At 44.3% G+C, this 21,504-nt stretch overlaps 1 protein-coding gene across 2 annotated transcripts in view; it reads right to left on the bottom strand.

Moving 5' to 3' along the window:
* Window positions 1-7,846: 7,846 nt before the first annotated feature.
* PRKDC (protein kinase, DNA-activated, catalytic subunit) overlaps window positions 7,847-21,504 on the bottom strand; it is a 180,032-nt gene continuing 166,374 nt past the window's right edge. For both annotated transcript variants that reach the window (XM_084802475.1, XM_084802476.1), the window contains 10 exons: window positions 20,164-20,362; window positions 18,636-18,703; window positions 17,639-17,859; window positions 17,297-17,389; window positions 16,221-16,310; window positions 15,737-15,808; window positions 15,465-15,666; window positions 11,323-11,511; window positions 9,776-9,915; window positions 7,847-8,381 (listed from right to left, as the gene is read on the bottom strand). In XM_084802475.1, the coding sequence (XP_084658601.1) occupies window positions 8,177-8,381; window positions 9,776-9,915; window positions 11,323-11,511; window positions 15,465-15,666; window positions 15,737-15,808; window positions 16,221-16,310; window positions 17,297-17,389; window positions 17,639-17,859; window positions 18,636-18,703; window positions 20,164-20,362 (1,479 nt within the window). In that variant the 3' untranslated portion in view covers window positions 7,847-8,176. The remainder of the gene's footprint in view (window positions 8,382-9,775; window positions 9,916-11,322; window positions 11,512-15,464; window positions 15,667-15,736; window positions 15,809-16,220; window positions 16,311-17,296; window positions 17,390-17,638; window positions 17,860-18,635; window positions 18,704-20,163; window positions 20,363-21,504) is intronic.

A 21,504-nucleotide genomic window follows, 5' to 3' on the forward strand; every position in this document is an offset into this window, starting at 1 on the left:
AGCAGCCAGGAGCAGTGTCTGTGAAACATTTTGGCCCATGGATGCTCCAGTCCTGGGCTTGTTCCCCATGGGCGGCCGCTGTGCCTGGGTCCAGGCCCCGCGAAGGGCAGGCCTGCTGCTGGCTGGCATCCCATGGAGGCAGGACCCTCACTGCCTCACAAGTTGTGTGTGTTGCACTGTTTTGGAAAATTAGCCAGCGAGTAAAACTTGGCCCTATCACAAAATATAGAAAAATGAAACAATATTTAAACAATCAAACAAATTCAGACATAGACATAAAATTTGACATGACGATCATAAAGCAAACAGTCTGATAGGCAAGACAAAAAGCAGTTTCGAAACCTTGACAATAAACAGCATATCTAGGGTCTAAACTTATCTTTAACTAAAAGCCAACAAACAAACAAACAAAAATAAATATAGGAACCTTTATAGTTCTAAAAGCATAATATGGCATTTTTATAATTTTTTTTACCAACTCTTATCTAATATTTAAAAATTATCCACTTTTTAAATGGATACAGGTTTAGAGGGGTTTGAGGCGGGGAGGGATAGATCTGTAAGTTGTGAGTCTAATTCTTTAAGGGTTTTTAGAAGGGTTAATTGTTCTTGTCAGTTATGGACCAACTCAGTCAAAGTCGCCAAATTAGAGGTGGCCAATGAGCATGCCTGCACCAAGAGGGGATTTACGGCGAATACGCGATCAAGGGGGGATGTCTCGTATGGGGGAGGTAGATTAAAAGGGGGCAATAGGCGGGTAGTCAAGGACTGAGCCTTTGGGGGAGTCGTGGCCAGGGCGACTGTGGCCCTTGAGGCTGGAGGCCAGTCAGGGTTATGATAATGAGCTGCCTCCTCTTCTAAGGTGGCCGCGTCACCTGGATCCAAAGGCTCATCATCCTCTAAGTCAATGGGAGATGGGAAAGGGGGTATTGTTTTAATGGGGGGTTTATCAGTTCTGATGATAGGTTTTTCAGTAAGGACGTTTTGGGGGCCCACGGAGGAGGCAGCTGAGTCCCTATGAGGAGAGGGTGATCGGGAATGTCCCGCCTCCGAAGGGGCATGGGAACAACGGCGCAAGGCCTTTTCCCCTTCTTCTACAACATTTTGAACATTAGGCCAATTATGGCGGGTTTTGAGGACCTCATTTATTAGATTCCAATAACTAAAGGCACCTTCTCAGGGCCAAAAATATGGTAGTAGTCCTGCAGGCAATCTCCCACTATGAACCATTTTTTCTCATTAATAGTGCCCTCTTGAGGAAACCAAGGACAAACATCAGCAAGAAAAGAAAATAATTTTATCCGGTCCTTTTTTTTTTTTTTTAAACATGAGTTCCTCGCGTCTTGAGGGATTCATTGAAGCCAGAAACAAACAGGTCATGTTGGGAAATTTCTTGTCCCAAAATGGGGAGTCCTACCTTCCCGGTCTGCAGTTCTGGGGGCGCTCTGAGCCCTGATCCTTTTTGTCACCGATTTCGTTCAGACGGTGGTCTCTCCCGGTGGTCGTCATGCCCCATGTTGGGCGCCACTTGTCTGGACCAGCCGGACAATCAACTGGGACCCTCCGACCCCTGGGGAGAGAATGGAGGACAAGAGATGCGAAGAACGGACAGGAAGTCAAGGAGTCTGATTAAGCTGACCAAATTTTATTTTCTCACAGGCAATTATATACCATTGAAGCAGGAGGCTGAGTGGGGTGATCCGGGTGGGCGGTTTTCGCAAGATATCAGGAAGTCAGGAAGTTTGGCAGGGTGAGGGCCCCTGTGGTTCTGGGGCTGGGTGGAATTGTTAGGCATCTGGAACCACATGATGTTATCTGTAGACTTTGTTCCGCTCGTCCTCTGATGGCCTCTGTAACTCCGGGAACTGGTAGAATCTTACTGAGAACAGCTGGAGAGTACCTTGAGGGAGGGGAAGAGGCTGCAAGGCAGCCTTCTGGAACGTACCTTGAGGCGAAGAGGGAAAGAGGTCACAAGGCAGCCTGCCCCAGGTCCACTCACAGTATTACGCCAAGGTCCGAGACGCCTGCCGGCTATGGTCTTGGCTCCCCACACCCACACCTTTATGGGATGGTGCTAGAAATATGCCTCATGTATGAACATATGTGCCCACACTCTACAGGATGGTTCTGAGACATGACACTCCTATGAACATATATACCCATGCTGCCAGAGAACTACGCCCCCAAGAAAACCCAGGCCAACAAATCCAAGGTCCTGGAATTGGAGGGAATCAGTGACTGAGGGTGTCAGGGGTTGAGTCCCCTCCAGGAGCCCTGGTAACCCTGAAGGTGGAGGGGAAACCAGTGGATTTCTTAGTAGACACTAAGATTAACATTCAGGCTTGAAGCAGCCCACAAGCCCCTTTCCAACAAAAAGACCTGGGTTCAAGGCACCACTGGCACCAAACCTATCCATGGACTACCTGAAGACAAGTGGATTTAGAAATGGGACGGGTAACCCATTCATTCATGGTCATACACGCATGCCCAAATCCTCTCCTGGGATATGACCTTTTGACCAAAAGGGTTCCCGATTAATTTTGGGCCCAAGGGAGTCCAAGTCATGGGTGACAAAGGCCCAATACACATTTTGACCTTGGCCTTCAAAGATGAATATAAACTTTACGCCATGCCGATCAAAGCCCCAAACCCAGATGCTGTCCTACAAGAGTTAATGATGACAATCCCTGAGGTACGGGCTGAAACCAACTCAGCAGCACTGGCCAAACACCAGCCTCCTATTGTAGTACAGTTGAAGGTCAACTCCCTCCCCGTTAGGATCAGACAATATCCTGTGCCCCAGGAGGCCCAGGGCACATATTACAGTCTATATGAATCACCTCTGGGAACAGGGAATCCTGGTCCCTTGCTATTCAGCCTGGAGCATCTCCCTGTTACCAGTAAAGAAGCCACCCTTGAATGACTACCAACTAGTACAGGACTTAAGAGAGGTTAATGAAAGAGTAGAGGACATCCACCCTACAGTGCCAAACCCATATACCCTGCTGAGCAGCCTGCCACTGGAAGGGACAGCCTACAGGTGCTGGATATTAAGGACACCTTCCTTAGCCTCCCACTGCCGCCCCACCCCCACCCCACCTCCAGCCAGGCCTTGTTTGCCTTGGAATGGTATTAATCTGGACCAGACTGCTACAAGGATTTAAGAAATGCACCCACCATCTTTGATGAGGCACTGCATGAGGACCTGGGTGAGTCCAGGTGTGCCCACCCCAATGTCAGTCTCTTACAGTACATGGATGACTTCCTTGTGGCAGCTCCAACCCGGTGGCTTGTTGTCAGGCCACAGCAGACCTGCTACAGAAACTGGCCTGGCTGGGTTATGGAATGAATGTCATCTAAAAAGGCACAACTGTGCCAACAAGAGGTAACTTATCTCAGATGCCTTCTTTTGCTTGTTTGTTTTTTGAGACAGGGTTTCTCTGTGTTAGCCTTGGCTGTCCTAGATTCACTTTGTAGACCAGGCTGGCCTTGAACTCACAGTGATCCATCTGCCTCTGTCTCCCAGAGTGCTGGGATTACAGGACTGCACCACTGTGCCTGGCTTCAGATATATACTTAAGGGGGAAGAGGGGCAATGGACACTGTCCAGGCCCAGAAAGAGACCGTCCTGAGCATTCCAACCCCCTCTACCAGGAAGCAAGTATCGGAGTTCCTGGGGTTGCAGGTTTTTGCTGACTATGGGTTCCTGTATTTACTGAAATTGCTAAACCACTAGGGGGCAAGAGGACACTCTGGAATGGACACTTGAAATGAATAAAGCCTTTGAAAAGCTTTAAAAGGCCTTACTTGAAGCACTGGCCATATCAGACATTTATAAACTTTCCCACCTGTATGTAGGTGAAAATAAATGCATGGCAAAGGGAGTCCTGACACAAACATTAGGCCCCTGCTGGAAAAGACCAGTTGCTTGTCTATCCAAACAGCTAGACCCAGATGGCAAAGGGATAGCCACCATGTTTCTGTATAGTAGCAGCCACTGCCCAATTGGTTAAGGAGGCAGACAAAATTACTATGGGACAAGAGCTGATCACCATAGACAGAAATTTGAAAAACCTACCAGACCTTTGGATATCCAATGCCCACCTAGCCCATTATCAGTCCCTCCTTCTGAAGCGACCTCACATCCGTTATAACCCATCATCAGCCCTGAACTCCATCACCCTGCTACCAAACCCAGATACAATGGTTGAGCATGAATGCTCCATCGTACTGCAGCATGTCCAGAGCCTCTGGCCTGAGCTACTGCAATTCCTTGTCTGGATGCAGAGAGGATACTCTTCAGAGATGGGAGCAGCTTTGTACGAGATGGCACCAGGTACACAGTGGCAGCAGTTGTGGCCTTAAATGGCACCACGTGGGCAGAGGCTTTGCTCCAAGAGCAGAACTCAAGCCTTGAACAAGGCTTTACAGATTGCAACAGGAGACCTTGCCAGTACATATGCAGACAGTAGGTATGTGGTTACCATGCCCATGAACTTACCATGCCCATGAACTTAGTGGCATTTACAAAGAAAGGGGACTCCTCACAGTCAAGGGAAAACTCTTAAGAATAAGCAAGAAAATTTGGCCCTCCTAGAGGCCCCATGGCTCCCCTCAAAATTGCCATTGTCCATTACCCAGGACACCAGAAAGGAAACTTAGTGGAGGCACAGGGAAATAGATCAAGCGGCAAAAGAAGTGTCACTCAGGCCTTGATGACTATGGTGCCACCTGAACCTCAACGTCACCCCAATATAATGAGGAAGATAAAAGAAACCTAGCCAAATGCCAAGGGGTCTATCAAGGGGGTGGATGGCTATATATATATATTCTCCCCAAGGACTTTACAGAACAACTTATTTACCAGATCCATCAAAACACTCACTTAGGGCAAAGAAAGATCAAATAACGAATGAAAGGAGCCGCCACATAAAAGGTTTTTCAATTGGGAAAGGTGATTAAAAAGGCTGTTTCCCACTGTGCCACCTGCCAGGTTGCTAATGTTTCTAGCTCCGGTCAAGAACCATCAGGGACACGAAAAAGGGACCAATGACCTGGAGCTACCTGGGACATAGATGACACTGAAGCAAAACCAGTAATATATGGCTACAGAAACTTGGTAGTCTTGGTAGATACCTTTTCAGAATGGGTGTAATCTTCCCCCACCAAAAAGGAGACTGCTAACGTTGTGGCAAAGAAAATACTAGGAAACATCATTCCCAGGTTTGGATTACCCACCCTGCTCGGGTCAGACAATGGACCAGCGCTCATCTCCCAGGTAACACAGTCTCTTATGCACATTCTAGGGGCCAGTTGGAAGCTACATTGTGCGTATGATCCCCAAAGTTCAGGACAGGTAGGAAGGATGAAATCAGACCTTTTGAAGGAGGTTTGGCCAAATTAACCTTCCATACTGGCGGGGACTGGGTGGCTCTTCTTCCATATGCCTTGTATAAGGCTAGGAATACCTCACCTTGGGCCTTACCCTTTTTGAGATCCTCTATGGAAGACCCCCTCTACTACCAAAATTTCAGTCTGAAATTCTTGCTGAGTTTGATAACCAAAAGTTTCTAGAGTCCTTAGAGGCCCTTTGCAGGACTCAGAAGAATCTCCGGCCCTTCATCAGAGACATTTATGAGTCCGATCCACCCCCTAATCCTCATAGCTTTGAGCCAGGTGATGAGGTCTGGGTCAAGAGACATAATCATAGGACTTTAAAACCTTGTTATAAGGGGTCTCCCACAGTGATCTTGACTACTCCTATGGCTGTAAAGGTAGATGGGACCTGAACATGGATACATTACTCCCATGTCAAGCCTGCGGGACTCGAAATCTCTCACCAACTAAGACACTGCCTCGAGCAATTTCCAGACGACTCACCAGAAGCCCAATGACAATGGAAACCCACTACACACCCTACAGACCCAGGGAAGTTGCGACTTCAGTTTTCCTAGCTTTGCTCACTGGCTGCTTGATGTCCTGGGCTGCCCTGACCCCCTGGCAACCTCTGAACCTCACATGTTCCGTCACCAATGTTGATATAGGTGACATCCTTAACCAGACCTCCTCATATTGCTCCCAAGGGGTCCTGGTTTCCTGACCTATAGATTAACCTGGACACTCCGCCCCCTTTGCCTTACAGGGCATGGGTAATCCTCATGGCAGATTCTGTTTCTGCCCTACGCCAGTCTCAATAAGTCACAAAGGGGCAAATGTGGAGAGGCTTCAGATTATTTCTGAGCTTCATGGAGTGTGGGTCCTCTGGACATATCTACATTAAAACAGACTTTATGAAGGCTCCTGGTGACCCACCATTTCTCAGCCCCTTGAGCAGAGACATGTCTTTGCATTCACTGTTGTTTTCTAACAAAGGGAGGCTTCTGTAAGTAAAGCTGAGAGTAGAAGTGGTCTACGGGTATGTGATAGTTTTGATATCAATTTGCTACAGGTTAGAATTAATCTTTGGTTTTGCCTGTATGTTTTGTTTTGTTTTATATTTTGAGACAGAGTTTCTCTGTGTAGTCGTGGCTGTCCTGGACTCATTTTGTAGACCAGGCTGGCCACAAACTCACAGAGATTCCTCCTGCCTCTGCCTCCCTGAGTGCTGGAAATATTAATCCTAACAGGGAGCCTTAATTAAAGAATTATCCTGATTGTCTTAATGTGGGAAGACTTCACTCCCCAAATAGGTGGCACCTTCTGGTAGTAGCCCAGATAAAAGGATGTTGCAGGGGGATTATTCGATTGTTTTCTCTTGGCGTTCACTGTTGAATTTGTCCCATTGATTCTGTGGCTTTTCCTTTGCTGATATTAATTAGAACCAGAATATCCAGGTTTACACCACTGACTGAGAATCCAGATCCTTCTGAAGCTGGTCAGGGTGACTCACACCTTTAATACCAACATTCAGGAGGAAGAGGCAGGAGGATCTCTGAGTTTGAGGCAAGCTTGGTCTACATAGTGAGTTCCAGGACAGCTAGAGGTACACATAGAAACCTTGTCTCAAACAAACAGCAACAAAACAAACCACCCCAACAAAACAAACAACCACAAACCACCACCACCACCACAATACTTCAAGAGTAACTTAATATGATCTTGAGGTAGAACTGTAAAGGTGTACTGCTGGCTTCATAACCTGAAAGCTAATTGCTTTTGGTGGTGGACCTTATGATTAGATGGAGAGGGGGGGGGAATATATCAGAATTAAATGAGATCATAAATCAAGTGCACCTATTAGATAGCTACAGAATATTTCACCTAAATACTTAAGGATACACATTCTTTTTAGTAGCTTGTGAAATTTAGTCACAGAAACAAAGCTCAAGTATCAACAAATATAAGATATTGAAATAATCCTTTGTATTTTACCTGACCACAATGGAATAAAGTGATGTATTAACAGCAAAAACAAACAAACCAACAAACACACAGAAAATAGTTGTGGAGACTGAATAACACACTATAGAGTGATACATTAATAACTGAAGAACAAACATATGACAAGATCTGTCAGATGCAATGAAGGCAGTTGTAAAAAGGTTTAGAGTTCTAAGTGTGCTTATATATGTAAATATTTGTGTGTGTGTATATACATACATATATGCTTACACACACACACACTCAGAGATGGGGTGGAGTGATGTCCCAACAGGGTAAGGCTTCTATTGAGCCTGATGCTCTGAGTTTGATCTCTGGGACCTACATACTGGAAAGAGAGAAAAGATTCACAAAAGTTTCCCCCCTGACTTCTAAACAAGCACCATGGTGCACAAACACTCAGCACCCAAGATTAGAGCAGAAATGAAAGAAAAAAAAAAACACAAAGAAATCAATGAAGAGTTGGTTCTCTGAAAAAAGGAAGAAATATTTATACTTTTTATTTTTAAATTTGTGCATGCATGTATGTACGGGTGAATGTACAATGTGGCACATGTGTGGAGGTCAAAGGACAACTTGCAGGACTTGTTTCTCTGTTCCCACAATATGGGTCCTAGGGACTGAACTTAGTTAGTCCACTAGTGTTGGCAGCAAGTGCCTTTACCCACTGTGCCTTTCACCTGTACTACAAAGTAGATTTCTTTTCTTTAGTGCTTTAGTAAAAGCCTATTGTCAGTGAAGGTCTAGGAGACTCCCTCAGAGACAGACTGCTTTGTAGCTGGTGACACCATAGACTTTACATCCAAGGCTCCCACCCTTCCCAAGTCCTGCCCAGGATGTTGGGGTCTGTTGCCTGGTCCACCAAGCACTTCACTTGAGTCTCTTCTGAAAGGCCACTCTCTGGCGCTAGGGCACGAATGTTGTGGTCTTTGTTTCCTCGAGCAACGGCTGTGTAACTCCCATAGGCAGGTTCCATTTCGTGGCCTAGGCACAGCTCATCACTGGAAAAAGTATGGAACAAGTATGAAAATACAGACACGAATGTTTTTTTAATTGAAATGTAAAGCAAATAGAAACATATAGGTTATTATTCCTAGGAAGTAAGAAACTGACACTTCAGTTCTAAGTAGTAAGGAAGATGTGCTTTGTAACTGACTTGATTTAAAGCAAAACTAAAGCAGGTTACTGTCTGAGAAGCCCACATTGTGTTCTTCAGGACCAAATGGGTCAAGTGCCATAAAAACCACAAAGCCAAATATAATTTCCAAGCCCCTTCATATGTGCAATCTTGGTTCTGCTATTGGTGCTGGCTGTACAGAGGCACAACACACAAACAGATGTGAGCTACAGTCCTTACAGATGTGGGTTTGAGGTGGTCAGCCTCCCTAAGACTCCCTTTCCCCATCTGCACAGTGAAGACTGTCATGCTACTCACACGTGTCTGAAGTGCTTAGCATTTGTGAACATGCACTGATTCTGGGTTCACAATCAACAGTCTTTGCCAGAGCCATGCAGGAGGATCAGTAGTGGGAGAGCGACCTTCCTGGAGACGGCCCGCCCTTCCTGGAGACGGCCCGCCCTTCCTGGAGGCGGCCCGCCCTTCCTGGAGGCGGCCAGCCTTTTTGCTCAGGGGCAGTGAATGTACCTCGGAGAGGCACAGCCCCGGGCTTCATCTCTGGACTGCTTCTTGCTGCTGCTGCGTCTTCGCAGGTTTGTCACTGTTACATTCCCCAGGTATCTGGCACAGTGTGATTGGGTGTGGGGAGAGCCTCACTGCTTATAGTCTGGTGTGATTATTTCCTGTGTGACAGCCCAGCTCACTCATTTGGGCAACTTTCTTGCAGATAAATATGAAGATGAACTTTCATAAATAATATTATTTAGAGGAATTAATAATTTTACAGAATTACTGATTTGATTTAAATAGTTTTAGGAAGTTAGGTTAAGATGTTTTTGTCAGTGGCTCTGATGTAAAAAAATCTTGAGCAACAATTTAAAGTTCAGAAAGGCACAATCGTTAATGGTTGAGCTGGGGAGCTTTTGAGATTAGGGAACAAGAACAGCAGCCCAAACTAGCACCGGTTGATGTGACTTGCTGATGTGGATATATAAACGTTTTTGTTTTGATCCCAAGTGTGGGATAGGTATTGACTGGCTGATGTGATGTGGACTGCTGCTGATTAACTCTTGTGCCCGTGTGTGTGTGTGTGTGTGTGTGTGTGTGTGTGTGTGTGTGTGTGTGTGTGTGTGTGTGTGTGTTATTCTTCCCCCCTTGTCTTTTTCCTTCTTACCAGTGGGCTCCCAAAGAGTTCAAAGAGCAGAGCCTCTGTCTCTGACTCTGCACCCTGCCTCAGTGCACTCTGTGGTGTCAAAGCTGGTCTTTAACAAGTCTTACCAGGTTATAACTGCTGGATTGGCCCCTGATAATTTCCTCTTAGCGTAGCGTATTTTATGCTGAGGATACCAATTCTTTTCAGTTACATTTACTTCTTGAATCCACGATCCTCCTTTTTTCAGCATTTTCTGCTCAAAACCCTAAAAGGAAAGAACAGTTTCTTTTTTCTATTTATTATCATAGCATATACAATTACATTAAAAAACATTTAACCAAATAATGATCCTAAGACAAAGATCTATACGTGGGACAGTTTATAGCTTTCTGGACAGATCCTGATGTGGCAGATATCACCATCACCATGGGATGCAGAGATGAGAAGGAATCTCCATATAAAAGGGTCAGTTCCACTAGGCTTAATGCTGTGGGGGTCACATCCTGGATAACCTTTGATCCAAACAGCACTATGTGCTGTAGTGGATATAAACGTTCTTGTTTTGATCCCATGTACAGGATGGGGAACAGACTTGTGAGAGAAAAGGTGATGTTTATCCACTTAGAAGTCGAACCACTTCACGGGAGGGCCTGGCTTTTGCCAGCTGAAAAACATCCTAGTACAGACTCTGAGGGGATATGTATATGAGCCCAAAACAGGAGGTTGGGCTTTTCGGGTCTTGGTATTGTTTGTATGGAGAGGACTGCTCCAGCGAAGGCTTCTAGGTCCTAGCTTTTGGCTGCTGTTCCAGGTTCTAGCAGCAACTCTGGTGGAATTGCTGGTCTGAAATCCTGCCGACTACGACAGGGGAATGGCTCCCAGGAACTGAATTCCACAAGGTCTACTTCTCCTGTTCCCCTAAATCTCCTGTCTCTCCTGTCTATGGTAGGTGGGTTGGAAGGGAAGTATTAGTATTTAAAGAACCCCAAATAAAGGAGGTTTGGAAAAATTGGAGCCTACAATCTGCTCTGAGGATTAAGGAAGAATTCACATGGAATGATTTCTAAATCAAAAGTTGTTGGGCTGGAGAGTTGGTTCAAGGCTTAAGAGCACTTGTTATTACGGAAACCACGTGGCTGTTTACAACTGTCAATCCAGCTCCAGATGCTTCCTCTTCTGGCCTCTGTGGACACTTCATGCATCTGGTGATGAAAACTAAACGTTCTTATAAAAAGCTGTACCTTGGGAGGAGGATAGTTGTAATTCCAGAAATCAAGAGGTTGAAACAAGATTCCCTTGAGTGCCAGGACATCCTAGGCTACATGTTGAGTTCTAGGTTAGTCCAGACTACAGAGAAAGACCCATTTATAACAACCTTAACCTCAACAACAACAACAACAACAACAACAACAACAACAGGCTGTGTGTAAAGAGAGAACTCAGACTTACTGTTACCAATGGATCCATATTGCCACCTTCAGTTAGGATCAAACTAAACATAGTAAGTTTTCTCCAAATAAGTGTATTGCTTTTTGTCTGATTTTAAGGTTTGTTTTGAGAAATGTAGTACAAAATAATGTAAATATTTCAGTAAAAACAACTTGATGCATTTTCACCATACAAAGGAGAGACATGAATGTGTCTATTAAAAAACAAAAAAAACAAAATGTACCTTCCAATCAAAGGAGGGGTCCTTCACAAAAACCTCCATGGTGTCAGTGAGGAGATCTGCACATGAGCGAAAAGCCCGCAATGCATGCACCATGACTGTGCACACAAGACCAGTTTCTTTCATTGGCAACATGAGACTGACAAACTGGCGGGTTAGACGAAAAGGCATCAACTCAGGGACTGGAAGAAACTAAACAAGAAAAAAAGAAGTATAGTTAAATAAATACAAGGTGCTAGACAGTTTTATGTCAACTTGACACATGCTAGACTTATCTCAAAGGAGGAAACCTCAATTGAGAAAACACCACCGTAAGATCCAGCTGGAGGGCATCTTGTTAGTGAGTGATGGGGGAGGCCCCGTGCATTGTGGGTGATGCCATCCCTGGGCTGGTGGTCCTGGGTTCTATAAGAAAGTAGGTTAAAGGGAAAAAAAAAAAAGCAAGCAGGCTGAGCAAGCCATGGGGAGCAAGCCAGTGAGCAGCACCCTCCATGGCTTCTGAATCAGCTCCTGCCTCCAGGTTCCTCCCTGACTTCCTCCAATGACAGACTACTATGTGTAAGCCAAACAAACTCTTTCCTTTCCAACTCTTTTTGGCCATGGTGTTTCATCACAGCAGTAGTAAACCTAACTAGGACAGAAGTTGGTACCAGCACACTGGCTGTGGTATTGCTGTGATAGACCTGACCATGTGGATTGTGGAAGAAGTCGGGAAGTCTGGTCTGAAAAAGCCAGTGAGCGTTAAGAGCTCAGTGGGCTGGTCTGCAGAAGCCTGAACAATAAGAATGCTGAGAGCAGTAAAAAGACAGAGGCCTGGCTGGTAAAGTCTCTACCATCCCATCTGGGTTAAGAATCTGGGGTTCTGGTTAGCAGGAGCTAAAGAATCAGCTGTGATTGACAAGAGGCCCAAATCACTCAAGTGAAACCTTGGTTTTACTGGGACAACTGATGCTGGTGTTATAACCTCCTTAAAACACTAGCTCTTCTGTTAATGCCTGCTTTCATAGTTAGCATAACAAAAGCCATTTTGTTTTTTAAACCTCCATTTTGATCATAATGTGAAATTAAGTTCCTGTTCTCAGGCTCCGCCTGCCTGGAAGCCTGAATAGATTTTTACTTACAGTTCAATCCTTGTTGAACGTTCTGCTTGGATTAATGATTTATGTTCTACTTAAACAAAACCACAATACCCTGCTATGGTCCTTTCTCCCGGAACGGTGGGGAACTGGAAAGTCCCCAAGCCTATATTGTAGCCAATCATCTTAAAGTGCTTTATCTTGCTACTTGCATACAATATACTTGGAACAAAACTGACTTTTCTTGTGCTTAGGTAGCCAAAGTGATGTAATGCTGTCTTCCCCTTGCTTCCCACCTGGTTACCTGTTTGCTACCTAGTTACGGTTCATCTTACAAAAGGCCTGCCTTAGAAACAGACCGACATTACAGTTAGGCTCCTTTCTGGGGCCCTGACTGCAATCAGCCTTGTCTTGGGTGTGCGTTCACTCAATAAACCATCCACATCTGATGAGACCAGAGTCTGGGTGGCTTGTGCAGCCATTCTTGGGCTACAGCACTGCTCAGCCGGAGCTGAAGAGTCAGGTGTGATGAAGAGACCAGCATCACTGAGGCGAAGCCTTCTGGGAAACGTTTCTTGAGAGTCAGCACACAGAATATGTGTTCCCGGGGGCAGCCAAAGTATTGGCAGCCGAACTTTGTAGTGCACGAGTTACCCAGGTGGTAATGTTTTGAAGGTGTGGAATGGTCATATGAGGTGGTCATGGAGAGCAGCTGAGTCTTGGCTTGTGGAGATGGGTTGAAGTCCCTGAAGGAAGCCCAGGAGACCCCGGCATTTTGGGGGTACCAGTACTATGGGATGACCACCAAGAACAGCTGGAGCTTAGAAGACAAGCTCCGTGTGCTGTAGAGAGCACCGCTGCAGAAGGGATCTATGTCCACCGGAGGAGCCCAGAAGACGGCGAGTGGATCCCAGACACTGGACAGTATATTAGTTACACTGCTGGGAGTTTGGCTTTGCTTTGATCTGATCATTACTATGCACTGCGTCTTCTCTCTTGAAGTAAGAAAGTATTTAACTTAATTTTGGATTTTACAGGAGCCCACAACTGAGGTATTTTGAACTTTTAAAAGGATTTTGGATGTTTAAAGAGACTGAATATTTTAAATGGACTGAATTTTAATGTGTTTGAGTTTTTAAAGGCTGTGGGTCTTATAAAGCTATTTATGCTTTAAATGTGAGATCTTAGGGGCAAATTAGAAAGGAAAGATGGGGGCTTAATGTACCAAGTGATGTCAACTTGACAAAAGCTACTATCATCTGAGAGAAGGGAAGGCCAATTAAGAAAATGCCTCCATAAGATAGGACTGTGAGCAAGCCTAAAGGGCATTTTATTAATTAGAGATTGATGGGGGGGAGGGACCAGCCCATTGTGGGCAGTGCTATTCCTATGCTGTTGGTACTGGATTCTATAAGAAAACAGGCTCAGCAAGCCACACAAAGCAAGCCACTAAGTAGCACCCTCCATGGCTTTTGTATCAGCTCCTGCCTCAGTTTCCTACCTGGCTTCAGTGATGGGACTACGGCGTGGAAGTATAAGCCAAATAAACCCTTTACCCCCTTTATGGTGTATCATCATAGCAACAGAAACCTTAACTAAGACATGCAAGAATTAAACTCTCAAAATAACACGCACAAATGCAAATAAAGTATCCCTTTAAAGGTATTATTTCCTTTCAGTGAGGCTACAAAGTGCATCATGTATGTATGTATGTATGTATGTATGTATGTATGTATGTATGTTCGTTCTGTACCAGCAGGGGCTGGTTCTCTCCTTCTACCCTGATGTAAGTTCTGGGCACTGACTCAGGTCATCAGATTTGCTGGCATGCACTATTACTCACTGAGCCATCTCACCGGTCCTGTTTTTAAGCCAGGGTCTCACACTAAAGTCCATGCTTGCCTTGCATTTGCAATAATTTTCCTGCCTCAGCCTCCCTTGTGCAGGGATTACAGGCATAAGCCACCATGCCTGCAAAACTCCAGCTTTCTTAAAATCTTAAATTCTCTTTTTTTTTTTCCCTTTGAGACAGAGTTTCTCTGTGTATCCCTGGATGTCCTGGATTCGCTTTGTAGACCAGGCTGGCCTTGAATTTACAAAGGTCTGTCTGTCTCTGCCTCCTGAGTGCTGGGATTAAAGGCGTGCGCCACCACTACCCGGCTTAAATTCTTAAGATATGAATTCCTGTACCCAAGAGCAGTGAATTCAGCTTGCATTATCTTCTCAAAGCATAAACTTGTATGGAGGAACCCAGAGCCCTGGGAAACTCAGAAGCACAACAGAAAACATGAATAGGTTAACAGCAGAAAAGCAAATTTCATTTTGTGTAAGACACTCTAGGTTTTCATAACATTGTAATATGTTCTTTCTCTTCTTGGCTCTGATTATATGTCTCTGCTTCCCATCTTAAATGTCATGTACAAGCCTAAAATGAGGGCAAGATTATTTGTTTCTTCAAAAAGTGCCAGGTTTCAGGACCATGCCAAAATCAACTTGACCCATCATTTTTCCTTTAATTTCTGGAGGTTTTGCAAAGTCACATGATGTGATGTGATAGCCTTTCTTGGTTGTCAATTTGACTACCTCTAGAATCATCTAAAAGCCCAACTTGTGGGTGCACCTGTGAGGGACTTTGAGGTGGGAAGATTCTCATATGAAATCTGGGCCACCCCTGGTGACAGCCTATATAAAGGGCATGAAAGAAGAGAACTTTTGCTTTCTGCTCATTTGCCCTAGGTCTCAGCAGGAAGTATGTCTATCCTGCTGCTGAGGCAGTCCTATCTCTGGGATTCCAACACAGACTGAAGACACGCAGCTCTCTAGGAATTTTCCAGGACTCTAGCACCTGACCAGGACTGCAGAGACATTCAGTCTCCTGGACTGAACAACTACTGGATTCTGGCCCTTTCTATCAGAAGACATCCATTGTTAGACTAGCTGAACCAGAGCCTAAAGCCACTCTAATAAATCCCATGTATAGACTCATTCTATAGCTCTGTTCCTTTAGGGAACCCTCACTAATAACATATTCCAACTCTAAGTCAGGAGTGAGACGTAAGGATAACACACCTGAGTAGCTGACCCAAACGCATGTCCGAAATCAATTCCAATCACGCTGCCTGTCTCCATGGCCACCATGAAATTGCTCAGGTGTCTGTCTCCAATACCGAGGAGCCAGTGGCTGATACACAGCAGTGCGTGAGAGCTGGCAAAGTGGGAACGTAGTGCCAGGAAGGCCTCAGGGCTGGTGCTCATCTTTACAAAGGCCCGCCTAGGAGAGAGAGAAGCCACATATAGTCTCTGCTATGCCACTAGGTTTGTGAAGTCACAAACACACTTACTTTAAGAGATCAGCAGGCACATTATTTTCCCTTCTTCTAAAAGCCACAACTGTTTCTGTACGGTTAGCTCTTCTGTGATTTAAGAAAAGCATTTAATTAGAACAAACTTCTTAAAAATAATATCAGCTATGCATGGTGGTACACACCTTTAAGCCCAAACACTTGGGAGGAAAAGGTAGGTGGATCTCTGTGAGTTCTAGGACAGCCAGTGATACATAGTAAGACCTTGTCTCAAAAAACCAAACTCTGTCCCAAAAGAAAAAATAACATTTTTATCAAATAACTACATTTTGATGATATCTGCAGCAAAATTTATTCTGTCCTTTCTTTCTTCCCCTAACAGCGCTGGTGACAGATGCCAGGGTCCCACACAAGCTAAGCCAGTGCTCTAACCACATCCCTAACTCACTTGATGCAAAATGTTCAAGAATCTTAAGTATGCACTTTTAGAAGAATGAGAAAAGGTAGTAAGAATCAAACTTACTTATACATTAGCATATAGGTTCCAGCACCACTTTCCCCTGACACTTTTCTCAGCCAGTCCTTATATTCATGAATTGGTGCTTTGGGAGTACTAGCAAGTAGGAAAAAGGGAATTAGAGTTAAGAAAGTATCTCGCATGGCAAAGAACATTGAAAAGTTATTGAAAAACAGTGAAGAATAAATATAACTTTTAATATGTCATTATTCTTTCTTAATGACTCCAAGATAAATTCAAGCAACTACCTTTGCAAAAACTCAGGCACAGTAAGGTCAGGCACAAAATATTTTCCTCTTCATACAGAGAAAATAAGATGCTAAACTAAACACAGAGACCTGCAGCCCAAGCATGTCACCGTGAAGGGCAGCCTGACAGCAGTGGTATCAGCGCTGGTAGGCTTCATCTGACCTAAGTCAAACCTGCTGCAACTCATTAACAGAGCATTTGTTTTTCTTTCTTTTTAGACTAGTTACAGATATTCTTTATCATTTCCAGAATACATATAAAACCCATTTTAGGTAAGATGAAGTATTTTCTTATGTCAGCAATGCTCATCCTGAATTTGAAAAGCCTTAAGTGACATTTCACACAAGGGTCAGCACCTGTGCAGGTGGGTGCACTGTGGTGTGTGCACACTCGGTCACATTTCACCTGTGCAGGTGGGTGCACTGTGGTGTGTGCACACTCGGTCACATTTCACCTGTGCAGGTGGGTGCACTGTGGTGTGTGCACACTTGGGTCACGTTTCACCTGTGCAAGGGGTGCACTGTGGTGTGTGCACACTTGGGCCACATTTCAGTTTGTGCTGAATGTTTTCCTAATCAGCTTTCAGAAGTCAACACAAACAGTTCCAAGTGGAGGGACAGGTTGGTGGTATGCATCTGTGATCCCAATCCTGGCACTCAGGACCACGAATCCAATGCCAACATGGACTACACAGTAAATTCCTTCTCAAAAACAAAACACAATACAACTCCCCCAGCCCTTCCCCCCTAAACCCCAAACTTGCATGTGTCTAACCCCAGTGCAGGCTGGTCTCTGCATTTTCAGGTCACCCAAGGTGACATGGGAGACACTACCTGTTATAAGCCACTTTCTCCTCTTGTGACATATTACTCAAAAGAAGGTCCCTCAAGGTCATAGTATTTTCAATCCATTCAATTAGTCCTAATCTGAAAAATAAAATAAAATATTTACAAATAGGTAAAAAAAACACCCCAATTGCTCCTTTTCATTAGAAAAGATGTTCTGAGGAATCAGGGCAAAACAACATTTCCTCCCATCCAGTCTGTTTCCTCACCACCTTCCCTGTGTAATTCTAGCTGACTTCCATTCATGGGATGCTTCAAGTACCCACAAACCCCACTCCAGGGTAGGACATACACTCCCTCCCCACATAAATAGGTTCACTCCAGCCATACCTGGAGGTCATGGGCACAACACGGTAAGTCCTCAACTGCATGTTTCTCTGACTGCAGGCAGCATCCTGAGAGAGGATGGCATTCATGACCTCAAAGAGCTGCTCAATGCGCTGGTCCTGACGGAGGTCCTCACCGCCTTTTACCAGGAAGGGGTACTCCTTTTCATCATGGCCTCGAATAACAATGCGCTTTGGTTTCCTCAAGGAGAGCATTACTTTTACCTTTAAACATTAAGAGATTTGTTATTGCGATTCTAAAAAGAGTCTTGTTATGTTGCCCAGCTCATGCTCCTAAGCCTGGGCTCAAGTGTCCTTCTACCTTCTGAGTAGCAGGGCTGTAGGGTGCACTACTGCAGCAGAAACGGGAAAAGGGCGGTTTCAGAGTAGCTCACCACAGCATGATCAGGGTGGGTGACCTCGTCATGGAAAGACCTCAGAAAAGGTGGTGCACAGGGCGGGCTGCGGGCTGCGGGCTTCAGGCTTGAGTCCTGTGCCCATGCATACTCAATATTCCTAGTTACTGATATTGCCTATAACTGTGGCTATCCTTCTCAATACGTGACTTTAAAAGGTTAATTCTACATATAATCTGCAATGAACACATATCACTTACACCCAATTTACTATTTTTTTATATTTGACATTATAATTTAATTATAACATTTTTTTCTTTCCCTTTCTCCTTTGAAACCCTCCCATATGTCCCACCCCATTCCCCTTCAAATTCATGGCCTCTGATTTCATCAATTGTTATTGCATGCATATATACATACATACATATATATGTTCCTAATAAAAACATATTAACTCCAAATAATGTTCCTTGTATGTATGTTTTTGGGGTTGACCATTTGGTGCTTACCTTGCAATGTTCTCAAATACAACTGACACTGAAACATTACATTTAGGAATTTGATCAATATAATTTGGGAATAACACGCTAGTGTGACGTTGAGCAGTATATCAAATATCACAGAGACAAGGATGAAAACACCTACCCGCTCATCAAATCCAGAGACCCGCACATGATACTCAGGCAACGGTTTGCTCTTGCCGTCGTACTGGCCTGAAACATAGAACCTCGCTTAGAAACCGTCTGTCATAAAACCTCCATGTTTAAAACATATGTTGATCTAATAAAATGTTTATGTAAAAATTTTTAAAATTAATTCAAGGTTTTCATTTATAGAAATCAGCCATAGGCAGGTGTGGTGGTGCACGCCTTTAACCCCAGCACCCAGGACACAGAGGTGAGGTCTCTGTGTGTGCCAGGTCAGCCTGGTCTACAGAGTAAAACCCTGTGCAAAAAAGAAAAACAAGAAAAAGGAAACAGCCTTATTTTCCTGAAACTGATGAGTATAACTTTATCTCCAAAAAGTTTTCTTTTATTTTGTTAAAAGGGGAAAATCAGTCACCAGATTCATTCCTTTCTTGGGAAAACTGTAGGCTGGGGAACACAGACTTGGAAGGAATCTCTTCTGACACTTTGCTGCATGCGTCCACCCTCAGCGTCAGTCTCTTCTCCTATGGCTGTTCTCTTTGGAAGGGACCAGCTGCAGGAAGTGACCTCTCTATACTTGAATTTTATTTGTAAGGAAAAGTTACTCAGAAGCAAAGTAGGAGTCAATGATTTGGAGTTAATCTGAATATTTGCTGTATAAAAAAAAATACAGTACACTGTACTAATTCATAGTAATTCTAGGTAATAATAAGTATGGTTGGAGTGAGGCACGGAGAGAGGTCTCAGCACTCAGAACATTTGCAGTTCTTCTGGAGAACCTGAGTTCGCCTCCCAGAGCCCAGAACAGGTGGCTCACGACCATCGATGATTCCAGCTCCAGGGGGTAAAACACTCTCTTCTTGTCTGTGGTCACTTGCATTCGCATACATCTATCCCCACAGACACACAACCAAAAATAAATAAATATTAAAAACACACAAACAACCCCTCATAACAAAACCTAACCAGGTGGGCTGGGGAGAGGGCACATGGGTGAAAGTGCTTCCAGCACAAGCATAACTTCAGCTGCCAGTGCTCGTGCGAAAGCCAGGCGTGGCAGCTCAGCTCCCCCACGGGCCGCAGGCCTCACCAGTGCTCCCAGCAGCGGGAAGGAGAGACAGCAGAATGCACCGGTGCCCACAGGGCCGCAGGCTGGGGTTTGAAGCAGGGAAAAAAGGGTCCTGTCTCTCAAGCCAGGTGGAAAGCAAAGATGAATACTTGGGGTTGTTCTCTGACATCCACATGAATATTTTACATAATATATGCACTCTTGTACACACACACCCACACATGCACATACACACACTCCACATGAATATTTTACATAATATATGTACTCCTGGACATACAAACACAAATACACACTGCACATGAATATTTTACATAGTATGTGCACTCCTGTACACACACACACACACAAACACACACAGTCAAGACCCCATTGTCATTACTTAGAAAGCACAATTCCTAGCTGCCACAGTATTCTCCTTAAGAGGTGTTCTTGTCACTGTTGCATGCCGCCTCACCAGGAATCTCCAGCTCTGGGAACTGCACTTTGAACACACTCATCCAGGGAGAGTACTCTTTCAGGTTCCCGGGCGGCTTTGAGTCTTTTTTCATCCTTTCAAACAGTGACTCAGTGATATTCTGAAAGTCCCTGAGCTTCATTGTAGGCAACTTAGAGCCACCAATCCCAAAGCTTTTGTCAAATTCTTTCCCAAAGGCCTGAAAAATAAAAGTTTACTATAAAGATCAATGTTTCCTTTGCACATTAGAAAAGCTCTAAGCTAATGAATATTTCAACACTCCAAAACATCGCGAATGTCCCTTTTGTCTATGTCTTGTCTTCCTTTAGGCAGGTCATTATTAGAATGACTCTTAAGCAGAGCTTCAAAACCACAGGAAAGAGCTGAGCACATGGCGCAGGCCTGTAGTCCCGGCACTCTCTGGAGGCAGAGGCAGGTCACTCTGTGAGTTCAAGGATAGCTTGGTCTACATACTGAGTCCTTGTCCCCACAAATAAGCAGAACTATGAAAACAAAACCAAAACCATGGCAGCATCATCTGGCCTCTTCGTACACTCTGTCTAGCTCCAGTCCTGCTTCACTGGATGTAGAAAGAATGACATGAATATTAGCAACAAAGTTTAAAACAAAATAAAAGCAAATAGTTCATAATTCTTTCAGTAAGGTAAAGAGTGAAAAATGATACTGGTGTCAGTGAGGGTCTGTTGAGACATTGCTCTAAATCATAAACCGGTACAAATATTATATAATTGATAATTCTAAAAGCAATTATTAGAAGTACTGTACCTTGGAATATATTACCTCTTTTTAAAAAATATTTAGTTGAATGAAAATCTTGATATCAAATAAAAATAAAGCAAAACTGCAGACGGTCAAGATTTAGCAGACCATCATTTTTGTTCTGAGAGTCTCATGCAGTTCAGGCTAACCTCGAATTTGTGCAGACCTGATTATTTATATGGTAAACATAATAAAGGCAATATACAGTAAGCCAATAACTAACATCAATCTAAATGGAGAGAAACTCAAAGAGTTTCCACTAATATGAGGAACAAGACAAGGTTGTCCATTTGCTCCATAACTATTTAATATGGTACCTGACGTCTTAGCGCAGTGGCTCTCAACCTTCCTAATGCTGCGAACCTTTAATACAGTTCCTCATGCTGTGGTGACCCACAATCATAAGACTATTTCATTGCTACTTCATAACCATAATTTGGTTACAGTTAATGAACCATAATGTAAATATCTGTGTTTGTTGATGGTCTTAGATGACCCCTGGGAGGTCACTCAGCCCATAAGGGGAGCAATAACACCAGTGAAGCAGATGAACTGATAACA

This window comes from Acomys minous (genome assembly GCF_964271855.1).
Source record: "Acomys minous genome assembly, chromosome: 11".
In the NCBI taxonomy this organism is placed as follows: domain Eukaryota; kingdom Metazoa; phylum Chordata; class Mammalia; order Rodentia; family Muridae; genus Acomys; species Acomys minous.